The sequence below is a fragment of the Callorhinchus milii genome, unplaced genomic scaffold, assembly GCF_018977255.1.
Source record: "Callorhinchus milii isolate IMCB2004 unplaced genomic scaffold, IMCB_Cmil_1.0 Scaffold3, whole genome shotgun sequence".
Lineage (NCBI taxonomy): Eukaryota > Metazoa > Chordata > Chondrichthyes > Chimaeriformes > Callorhinchidae > Callorhinchus > Callorhinchus milii.
Genome location: NW_024704744.1, coordinates 26418926 through 26431613, shown reverse-complemented (window position 1 = coordinate 26431613; position 12688 = coordinate 26418926). Strand labels below are relative to the sequence as shown.

The 12688-nt window shown below is 38.2% G+C and overlaps 1 protein-coding gene across 1 annotated transcript in view; it reads right to left on the bottom strand.

The window, feature by feature from the left end:
• The window catches only part of ccm2 (CCM2 scaffold protein), a 43339-nt gene that overhangs the window by 14874 nt on the left and 15777 nt on the right, over positions 1-12688 (bottom strand). The window contains exons 2-4 of the mRNA XM_007904457.2: positions 3422-3598; positions 2370-2453; positions 1128-1311 (exon numbers count right to left, since the gene is read on the bottom strand). Coding sequence (XP_007902648.1) covers positions 1128-1311; positions 2370-2453; positions 3422-3598 — 445 coding nt within the window. The remainder of the gene's footprint in view (positions 1-1127; positions 1312-2369; positions 2454-3421; positions 3599-12688) is intronic.

Genomic DNA, 12688 nt, shown 5'->3' with positions numbered 1-12688 from the left:
GCATTAGTAAGATCACCACATAAAGCAGAACATCAAGCTGTGGTTACTATATTTATAAAACAATAATGACAGCAAAAAGCATTGAGAGGAAAGTGAAAGGCTAATTTCAGATTTTATTGTGGAAAGGTAGCAGGCAAGCCAAATCTATTCCCTTTGGAAGAGCTCAGAATGGGAATTGTAATCCAAACTGTTAAAATGGTATTCTACACAAAACCTGAAGACAAACTATTCTGTTCCCAATTTATGAATGCACTACTACTTTAGTACAGTGCATCATCATTTTCAATTCTTGATTTAAAGAGCAGAGGAATATGACTTTTTAGTAGGAAAAAATGACATAGAACGAAGATCGTTCTGAGCTATTCTATGATATTAGTAAGAGAAATGGGCATGCTAATCTACTTTAAAATTCCACAAGAGCAATACAAGTGAACATGATTTTCAACCCAAGATGAGTAAGTTTGCTTTTATGGGAGTGAACCCTATATGGCAATTGTGCGGATTTATTTTTAGAAGGCCTGACAATTAAAGGCAGCAGATTTTACAGTGGTACCACTATCCCCAATGTGTTTAAAGTAGATCAAAATAAAACTATCACAGGGTCTGACAATAATATCATGCACTAAAGTTGTGGATTAATATCAGACATTGCTGTCCAAAATAGAAGCAACTTCAATCAAGATCAATTTACAGTAATTACAGGCAAACTGAACTTGCAGTCTCACAAAAATGGCTGTTCTGTGAAATGGAAGTAGTAGGGGTGCCATGAGGTTGAGATTAAGAGACACTTAGGGGAGTGTACAGCCAGAATTCTCCGTCATCTAAATGTTGCTATACTTACCTTGCAGTGCTTCATGGACACTGAACGTAGAATGGAAAGTGTTCTATTCCTCAGTGGATAGTCTTCATCTTGGTGACCACAAAAATTCCTAACATACTTGCAAAAGCAATATTGTTCAAGTTGAAAATTTAATGCTAAAACACCACAAATATAAGCAGAAGAATGTAAATCCTAAAAAAGGAGATAAATTATAAGTTCTTTCAGCATAAAGATCTACAGTAATGAAACGCTTGGTATCCCAGCTGCTGTATGTTAGGAGGCTCCCTCCCAATATGCTGAAACTTACCAGTTTTAAAAATGACCAGGTGAAGCGAGTCATCTCGGATATAAGAAACTGCAGCAATGTCATGGATTGGAACTCTGAGGATGATATCTTCTCCGTCCCGCCACACCAGTTTAATATTGGTTGCAGACACACTGATCACTGCATCTTGTTCTTGTGTTAGTGGCCCTGGGAGCTGATGTGCCCTCTGAAAATTACGTGAAGTTACATCACTTGCACTATAAGCTTCTTCACACTACCTTTAACAAATACTCCCAAGGACAGGACCCAGAATGTATTTACTGGTTAAAGAATGAAATGCTCTATATTTTCTATTTCCAATACTCAACAACTATCTACTGGACCTGACTGGGGCCAGTAATGCATTTCATAGATTGGATTATGAAGTGACGGGGATCACTTTCAGGGATTCTCAGGTTGGATATGGATTCACTGGGGGCCACTATCCTCAGTGTTTCAGAGGCTGTATATGGAAATCTGTCATTGCTGCACTCAGTCCAGCTCTCGCCTGTTGCTTTCAGTGGCCTAAATGTTTGTTGTTGCAAAAATGTGTCAGCATTGTTACCAGTTTCATATTGCAAACTAAGTTGATGGAATATCTCGCAAATTATCTTCAGTTTGGGGAAGAAGGGGGCATTCACAATAATTAAATAATTTTTTATACTTATAGGGAAATATTACTGTAATAAACCCACCAATTTACAAAGGATTTCTGATAAAGATCAACAAGGACATAGCTTTCTAAACATGGTCCACTATCTCGTAATTTCCTAAAAGTAGCAAATACCATAGCCACTGAAGGTTTTAAAACTAACATTCCTATTAAATCCTTATTTTCAAACAGCAAAGCCTAATAATTAACTTGTGTCCCTCAAAAGTTTTATAATTAGTAAGTTTTATACAAAACAAATTTCAATAATAAATTATTCAAATCTATTGTTATTGTAGGATTTTTAAGGGGACATTATTAATACAATCTAGAGACACCATTTTTAGCTTTATTAATTAGCATTCCACAACAAATATTTTTCCATTGCAGCTCGGTGCACAATAAAATGTCTTAGTCCAGGGGTCTAATCTTAACAGGACTATTCTGTTGGTTGGTTTTAGGGATATAGATTGTGATTGTGTACTGACCTTACGGCATTAACACTTAAACTCTACTCATTCTCCTTCACCAATACATTGTGAACACAGCTGTACCACTTCCCTTGTCACACAAGTATCAAATACAGCACTACTCACCCTTGCATTATCTAATAAGTGCAATATCTCAGTTCGACTTGATGGATTCAGGTATCCAGGCACGGACGTGAGCTGTCCTAAATACTGGGTTTTAAAAAGAAAATACCTTAACCCAGCTCATTAAAAGTGTATCAACTCGTTCTAATGCAAACAATTCAACAACAACTTGCATTTAAATAGCGCCTTTCATGCGTTGTAGCTTCCCACTGCGCTTATTCAAAACAATATCTGAAGTAGGAAAAGATAATAGATAAGGACATTATAAATAATTCAAGTAACATTTTTATATAGTTACTCTGCATTATGGTGTGATTGTGCAGATGCTTTATTATAAGTGTACAACTATAATCTTGTTGTTGTAAATGATGCATGCTAAGACTTTTTCTGGAATTTTGCCAATCTCCAGAACATGCAAACATCAATCATTTACCTTTGTTCTAAAATAATTTTCACACATTAAAAATATCTACTACAAATATGTTTGAACTAACAGGTAACATGCTCAGGGTCGCTACCCTGTGTGAGTGGTGCTATATAAATGCAAGTTGTAATTACTTCACATATATTTGATAACTGTCTAAAATTGTCTATGGTTCAAATTATTATTATTTCAAGGGACTATTATCCTCGGAAAAACGATCCGCCAATTGACTAACAACTTTGTTCCTACTTACAGCTAGGTAAATAGCTATTTAATTTGTATTAAAGTTTATTTTGATTTTAAAACTGCTCCTTTTCAGAAAATACAAAGTTATATACAAATACATATCATATATATTAAAAAAGAGAAGATTGTAGACTACTGCAGATCCAGGTGCATTTCTACTACATTTCCAAACCCTTTTCCCCCTGAGACCTGTAACTTCAGATAACTGTCTAAACTTGACGAACACTAACAATTAAGGCTCGCACTATGTGTACTCAGTTGAATTTTTAAATTGCAATGCTTATTGATCTAGAAAGTGCTCATATTTAGTTTTTTTTGAGACTACAGTAACTGTTTTAAGTGAAGAATCTCACAAGGTAAAGCTTTAAGAAATTGTGGTTCATACCTTCACTTCCTTTTCAATGTAATCATTTAACAAAATCTCGGGGTCAACCCGGTGGTCTGGCAAAGCCAACGTAACTGTGTGCAAAGGTCTTCTTTCTGTAACCTTTTCCGGTGCTTTCTTATCACGCCCCTTTTCTCCTTTCAGGAAAACCCGTCTGAATGGTGACACGATTCCAGGCTAGAATACAAAAAAAACAAGGTTCGGTATATTGAAACACCATTCAAGAAAAAAATGTCAATTTTCAAATTTCCAACAAATGAATTCTTCATGAGAACATTGTAGGCTCAGGCCCCTCGTCGAGACTTTGAGATCAGTCTAGGATTACACTCGAATGCAGCACTGGGGATGTGCTGCATTGTTGGAAGTCCTACTGTATGGATGCGACGTTAAACCAAGGTCCTGACTGCCTATTCAAGTGACCATTAAAGATCCCCTGGCGTTATCTGAAAAGAGGAAGGGGTTTCTCCTGGTGTCCTAACACACAATTCTCTCAAATTATGTGGGACACTCACTTCATGACTAAACTGGCTACATTTTACTGCAAATTCTCAAGGAGCACTTTGAGACATTCCGATGACATGATAAGGCGCTACACCAAATGCAAGGATTATTACCTTTGCATTACAGAATCAAGCTACCTGTAATATATTAGTTAGAGCACTCGCCTCACAAGCGGGTTTGATTCCCAGGCAGGGCAAAACCTTGGGCAAGGTTCCTTACTCCCCACGCCTGTTTACCTAGCAGTAAGTAGGAACCCGGTTGTTAGTCGATTGGTGGATCACTTTCCGGGGGAAATAAACTCTTAAAAAATAACAATTTGGTCACTGAATCTACGACTGTGGAACAGTGTTGCGCGCAATTGGCTGCAACATTTCACCCTCAAAATAGTGAACATATATTTACAGTATATTCTGTGAAGATTCAATGACGTGATAAAGCGCTATATCAAACACAAGGAATATATATATTATATGTATTATTAATTTCGGAAATAGTCCCACTGCCCTGACCACTATCATCCTTTTTGAACCCCACCTTCAGAAGAGGTAGAAACAAATCCGAAAGTAGAACTCTTAACCATACACGGGACAGTTCATCATCGCAGTTATCAAAAGCGGAAACAAAAACCTGTAGCACAAAAGCCCATAAATGTGACCCCAGTACCATAGAGGCCACCACTTATTGAGAATAGATGCAGATAATGCAACATTTTAAGATTACTCTAAGTACATCAATAAAATAAAGCCAATGGAACAAATAATATCACTATTTTAGAAGACCAAACCAACTCTTAGACCCCCGAGACTGTAGAACTCACCTCCCTCAAGTGCATAGTTTTTTCAGAACCCCAAACCAGTTGAAGTTTGACTATTCTCATATCTTTGAAACCGATTATACTCAGAACAGTAAAACCACATAGCTAATGGAAGCGAGCTGGAGTTAGTCATGAAAGCTGAGGCAACAGATACTGCAAAGACACTTGTGGGAAACCAGGTGTTTTTATTGCTACTCAAAGCAGAAGTGGGTTCGCCATTGCAATAAACTGGTTAGAATTGTAAGAGGCAGCTTTTATTACTTAGATGCTGCAGCATGAATAATGGGGAAAAGCACTAACTTAAACAAGGCAATAGCAGTATTAAAGATGTTAAAGATCATGATGCATGCACAGATAGGTCATTTAATCTATCCATTTTAGTTTCATAAAAAGATAAAAAGCAAATTGTTTTTAAAAACTCAATTAACTGTACAAAACTGAATCTGAGATTCTGTCGTAATCTCAAACACCAGTAACTGAACAGGAAATTCAGTCACCACAGTTTCCTCCATAACTTGCTAACAAACACCCTTACACTTCAGTGCTGACAATAAGTGCTAGATACGTGTAAATGTGAAACCATCTAAAAACAGCTGGCCGGATAGACCAAAGCATTAAACAAACTTGAATATCAATTAATTACTGCATTATAGCTCACTATACTGCTACCGGAATAGAAATAATCATTCTATTTTTGTGCTTCCTAAAAGTCTACAACTATAAGGGGTGAAGCAATTTCATTTTTGACATATGAATTATATTCAAATAACTGGAGACATTTGGAACTTCAGATCTACAAAGTTGAAAGTCTACCCTGAGTTAGTTGGTGTGTGAAAATGACTTAAGATGCAGTTTGTCTGAGCAATTAGTATTAAGAAAAAAATCAAAACAACACTGTAATCTCAATCTTATCCCAATCTAGCATCACAGAACTGAAAATAAATCTTATGTAAAAAGCATGCATTATATTTCTGCATTCTAAAAATTCAGATTGCAGAAAACAAACTTTGTGAGGCAAGAAAAAACAGGATGCAGGGCTTCATTAGAGTTCAGTTTAAATTACCAGATATATCCTGAAGCTGTATATGGTGCCTGGTCAGGCTGCACCTGGAGTACAGGGTTCAGTTCAGGTTACTTAAATACAAGTAGGTTCCCCGAGGACCTAAGAGCAGCGCAGAGAGAGCGAGGCTGATCTTCAGCACTAAGGATACTGCTGTATACCTTGTGCTCTTCAGCCTCAAAGACACCCCCAAGATGGAATCTTTCAGATAATTAAGATATTTAATGGGTTAGACAAACTAAATATGGCTTAATACTTTCATATACACAGGACATAAGAAGTTCAGGTTTGTGAGTACATTTAGGAAAGTCATCAGGAAGTACTTCTTTACACAGATCAATCACCAGCTGGAATGGGCTTCACCAAATGCAGTTGAGGCCAGGACACTGGATTAATTTCAGTAACAGCTTGATGTTATTGTAGCATGATATAATAATAATAATCCTTGCATTTGATATAGCGCTTTTTCACGTCTTCTAGACGTCTCAAAGCGCTTCACGGAATAGACTAAAGTGAATTGACTGTATATATTTGTGGGCGAAACACGGCAGCCAATTGCGCACAGCAGTGTCCCACAAACAGTCGTGGATTGAAGTGACCAATTTATTATTGTTTTTTTTTGAAGAATTATTATCAGGCGTGTGGAGTAAGGAAACTTGCCCAAGGTTTCACCCTGCCGGAAATTGAACCCGGGTCTCTCGCTTGTGAGGCGAGTGCTCTTACCACTGAACTACAGGACTCCTAGACGCAGGAGTACATCGGAGATCAATTACATTTGTATAGCGCCTTTCACGTCGGAAGGACGTTCCAAGGCACTGGATAGCTGGAGGGGGCAAGAATAACCTTTGAATCTATTGTCTTCAATCTTCAGTAGCATTTCTTAGCTTCCGCATCCACATTACTCTATCCCTACCTATCCGATTTGCTTACACCCCACTCCACCACCCACTGTCTGCACTTGGCTAGCTCCAGTCTCCTGTTTGTCCTTCATCCCCTCCGTTCCACTATCAGTCCCGAAACTCTGGAACTCTCCACCTCAACCCCTCCACCTCAACCCCTCCCCCCACTTTCAAATCCCACCTAAAGACCTTCCTTTTAGATTGTGCTGACGGTCAGATTCCCCCTCCCTCGGCTCAGTGTCAGACTCCGTCACTGTCAAGCGCTCCCCCACGTGAAGGGCGCTGTATAAATGCAAGTTGTTGTTACTCTACCCTATTTACATATTGGCACTACATTCATCTTAAAATACGAGAATGAATGCTTTGAGGGAAAGTATGGAAATCAGAAGTGACTATGCAGGAAATACTAAAAGTATGTAAATTATGATCAAAGGTCTTGTGCATCTATATTGGTCACATACCCCATCCCTATTTCTTTGGCAGATCACTAGTTTCTATAATCATGTGTTTCTCACGGAAAGCACTCTCCTAAAGCCGTTAAAATTGTCATGTTTGCACATACTTAGCCAGATTGATTGATATATATAGATTGATTGATTGATTGATATTATAGATTGATATAATGTTCAGATGAGGTAGGGGAGGAAGGCAGGTTAAAAAAAGCTCTCTTTAGCAAAAATTTCCATTATATGCAAAAATCCAGATGCTATTCATCTCTACCCGTAATAAAGAAGATTTGACACAACCCACATAATACTCTTGCTGCAAGTCTCTATTCTGTCTGCAGGAGTGACTGCGGCAGAGGATCATACTGACCGTTTCCCCTGCTTGTTCTGCCCAACCACTAGTGAATTGAGTTTGCAGACTTTTTGTCCCTGCTCTCCAGACCTTAATCCCAGAGACCCTCTACTCCTTCAAAACTTGTCTTATGACCCTCCTTTTTGACTATGCTTTGTCAAATGTCACGAGGCCATTTGATTTTATTGTTGTAGGCCAAACATTACATGTTTTTCAGTTCTACTGAATCCTGTTCAAATCCCTATAGTGTATGTAGAATTGTGAAGTTCTGTAGCTCTATGGTTAGAGCACTCTCCTCGCAAACGAGAGACCTATGCAGGGCGAAATTTGGGCAAGTTTCCTTACTCCACACGCCTCTGTTTACCTAGCAGTAAGTAGGAACCCGGTTCTTAGTCAATTGGTGAATCACTTTTCCGGGGATAATAAACCTTAAAAATAATTTTGGTCACTTCAATCCACAACTGTTTGTGGGACACTGCTGTGCGCAATTAGCTGCTGCATTTCGCCCACAAAATACAGTCAATTCACTTTACAGTATATACTGTGAATCGTTTTGAGACATCTAGAAGACGTGAAAAGCGCGATATCAAATGCAAGTATTATTATTATATCCTCAAAAAGTTCATTTAAAAATCAGCAACTATCATCAGTTAACCTGCAATTCTCCCCCTCTGCTCAGGTGAAATAGGCAGCTCAGCCCTCTCTTCATGCCACCATTGGTGGTCATGCCTTCAGCCACTACACCTCTAACACCTGAAACTTGCTGCTTGAATCCACCCTTCTCACTACCATTTTATCCATTTAAATTTCACTTTAAGACGTACCTCTTCGACCACGCTATGGTCACCTCTCCCTTCCCCCTTCTCCCTTGCTTAGCAACCAACCCCACCACTGTGCAACACTCTGGAGACACTATCCTGTGGAAAGGCTGTTATATAAATGTAAGTTATTGCTGTTGTGGTATTAAGTGATATGTCTTGGGGGTCTGGAACCCTCCAGTTCCCAAGATATGTTAATGACCTTGATTTGCAGACCCATTGTAATATATTTGCAGATGACACCAACTTTTGGGAGGGGGTGGGGGAGGGGAAGAGTTCCAGGACTTGATGTCTGAAAAGCAATTGCACAGAATAGCAATCAGTGGTTCTGGAGTTGAGGAAGGAGGCAGAGATAAGAGTTGGGTGTCATCTGCATATCTGTGAAACCCCATGTCTTTGGATGATGTTACCCGAGTAGGAGCATATAGATAGTGATGGGAAGAGGACTGAGGACAGAGTCCTGAAGAAGACTGCATGTTAATGTGCATGACGGGAGGAGAAGCTATTAGAATAGACAAAGTGGAGACACTGGGATAGGTAAGAGTGATTAGCTTTCAAAAAAGTTTTTCAAATTTCAGCAGTGTCTTCAAATGCTCATCTCATCCCCTGCAATTCCTGCGCTAAATGCTGTAACTTATCTATCACAACTTAAAACCATATTAACCTCTTAACAAGGCTAGTTCTAAAATACAAGTAACATTAGTGCTATGCTCCAGCATGTTTTTCAATTACAAAGGGATCAATTAAACCAAAAGTTCAATGGCTTTTAGAGATAAACAACCCCCGAATCTTCAATAGTAAAACTGCAGACATTCATATAGTTGAACAAAAAAAATAGGAAAAAGTTTCCAGCGACTAAATGATTGTAGACACAGTTTAAAATTCCTTAGAACAAACAGGATCTGAAGATTGACAGTTTTCAACTCCACCCTAGCGCACAATAACAACCCAAAGAATACTGTGGTTTGGCCAGTGTCCATTAAATAGAAAATAATAATAATCCTTGCATTTGATATAGCGCTTTTCACATCGGGAGGACGTCCCAAAGCGCTTCACAGAACACACTGTAAAGTGAATTGACTGTATATTTGTGGGCGAACGCGGCATCCAATTGCGCACAGCAATGTCCCACAAACAGTCGTAGATTGAAAATGACCAATTTATTATTGTTTTTGGTGGGACTATTATTAGGCGTGTGGAGTAAGGAAACTTGCCCAAGGTTTCGCCCTGCCTGGAATTGAACTCAGGTCTCCCGCTTGCAAAGCGAGTGCTCTAACTACTGAGCTACAGGACTCCACAAAATCTACTTGTAAAAATTAAGATCTGGCCGTAATGAAATTGTTATTATAAATTGTACCTGTTCAAATTGCATTGCACGGGAGGATTGCTGGTTAACCCTACCCTGAATAACCTGCATTGTACATAGCATTAAGAAACTTGCAGCCAAATACGTTTTCCTATTCAACGGTTCCAAACAACCTGGGTACTACCACAAATTTATCAGAACGTCACTGCTTAGTATAAAATCTAAATAATTCACAATATACATATGCATATAAGACACTTGATCCACAAATTTTTAGTATTGTGTTTGTTTAGAAACCAAGCAACTAACAATTCTTTAGTCAGTTTATAAAGTAATTAATTTTAAATACATCAGTGCATTGTGCTGCAACCAAATCAAATCCCAATTGGACACTTTGTACAGAATGATGTATACAGCAAATATAATGGTCACTTGTCCATGAATGCTATTCCATGTATAATGAGTGACTGAAGACACTGTATTGGATTTCATATTAATTTATATAGTTTTGATGTATTGTGCATCATGTTCACACTTCAATATCATTCCATTCTGGTTTGCAATTCTATCCCTTCCAAATTGGTCAATTAGTTAAAAATCATTCTCTGTCACAAAAAATAACATGTTCAACTTGGATGGTACCTTTTAAAAAAAAGTTGATAATGGTCTTAAAGTCTACTGAAGCACTCTTTGAAAAGATGTCCTTGCAGCGAAAGAAAATATCCAATTTAAAGGGTCATGTAAAGACAGCCAATAATAATAATCCTTGCATTTGATATAGCGCTTTTCACGTCGGGAGGACGTCCCAAAGCGCTTCACAGAACACACTGTAAAGTGAATTGACTGTATATTTGTGGGCGAACGCGGCAGCCAATTGCGCACAGCAATGTCCCACAAACAGTCGTAGATTGAAAATGACCAATTTATTATTGCTTTGTTTTTGGAGGGATTATTATTAGGCTCTGTGTGGAGTAAGGAAACTTGCCCAAGGTTTCGCCCTCTGCCTGGAATTGAACTCAGGTCTCTCGCTTGCAAAGCGAGTGCTCTAACCACTGAGCTACAGGACTCCAAGAAAGTGGAACTCTATCAATTTGGACGTCCCAAGGTCCTCAATCTCTGAGAATCTGTGTTTGATTCCACATTTTTACAATTGTTTCAGAAACCAAAAATAACCCCTGCAAACCGAATGCTTAACGGTGAGCCAGTTAATATTTCCTATGATAACGTTTCAAAGTGTGGGGTATGAGATCGTTTCAGGGGCCCAGGGTACTCCAAGAGCCGCAGGGTCCAGGGTGTTCGTGGAGGCAGTTGGAACAAACCACCGCTGGCAGCATTACTTATTATTTTGTTTTCTTTCATTCTTTTAGTGCTATTCGATCTTTATCATCCACCTGAACAGTCAGACAGAACCTTGGTTTAACATCTCACCCGATAGACTGCATTGGAGCGGTATGGCGAAACCTTAGGCAACGTTCATTACTCCACGTGCTTCTGTTTACCTCGTAGTAAGTATGAACCCGGTTGTTAGTAAATTGGTGGATCACTTTCTGGGGGTAATAATTTCTCCAAAAAAATTGGGTCGCTCAACCTACAACTGTTTGTGGAAAATTGTTGTGTGCAATTAGCTGATGCATTTCACTCAAAAAAATAAACAGTCAATCTGCTTTACAATATATTCTGTGAAGCGCCTCAACAACATAAGGCGCAATATCAAATGCAAGTACTATTAATAATCCAGAGAAATTGAGTGCCTTACTTTAATAGCAAACATTTTAAAATTCTGGCAAAATCTAAATATATTTCAGTTATTAGTGGATAATGCAATTCAGGATATGTTAAATCAGCATTGAATACAAAGAGACAACTGAAAAATAAAGGAACAATGGTAGGCACGGAGTTCATAAATTATAACGCGGGTTTTGAGAGCTTCTAGCCTTTGTAAAACTGATCTGAATAGCTTGTACTGAGTCTAACAGAAAGCAGGGACTAACTAAATAGTGAGATTTTAACTAGCATTTTTGTATTCCCGAAATTCAGGACATTCTTTATTTAAAAAATTGTATTAGTAACAATACAATATTACATTTGTAAAGCTCCTTTCACATTGGGAGGATGTCCCAAGGCCCTGAGAACAACTTGCATTTAGAGCACATTTTGTATTTCAAAGCACTAGAGATGGAGTCAGAGCCCAAGCAGGGTGTGATGAGGAGGGACGTGACCGAAGGCTCAAAGGTAGATTATGTTTGTCTGTATTCCACAGAAATAGCTCAATAGGAGATGCTAGAAGTTTCGTCTTGTATAAAGATTGTGTTGGAATTTTTTTCAAAAGGGGGAAGCAAAAAGAAAAGGGGATAATTTATCAAGTGAGTAGTGTCCACAAAAGAACTTTATTTAAAGTGAAGATTCCTATCATATTGCAAATTCAAAACTAGATTCACAAGGTCTGGAAGGTGATCGATGCAGATATATACAGGAGATCAGAGCTGTTTTATTGGGATAGTTAGTTAGGGATGGAAGATTAATCAGACAGACTCATTTTTCTAAGACAGATTATACAACCAAATACAAGTTTCCTTACTCCACACACCTGATAATAATCCCTTAAGAAAAAAAAACAATAATAAATTGGTCACTTCAATCCATGACTATATGTGGGACACTGCTGTGCGCAATTGGCTGCAGCGTTTTGACCACAAATATACAGTCAATTCACTTTACAGTACATTCTGTGAAGTGCTTTGAGACGTCTAGAAGACATCAAAAGCGCTATATCAAATGCAAGGATTATTATTATTAATAGCATCTGACCACATCCAGATCAAAATGTTCCTTTATCAGTTGACTTCCCCTCAATAAATCATGTAGACTCTGCAACTGCACCGCCTACAAATGAACACTAATTTATATATTTAATAGGTTTTCACCATCAAAATGGTACTTGATAGCATTTCAGACTCTGGGCTCTTGTGGAATTCTACTCTATTCCAAAATAATTCTTTTTTTCAGTGAATTTTCAAATTTAATTTTCCAGCTATGCTAAATTAACATTTAGCTTAAAAGGCAACTAATCA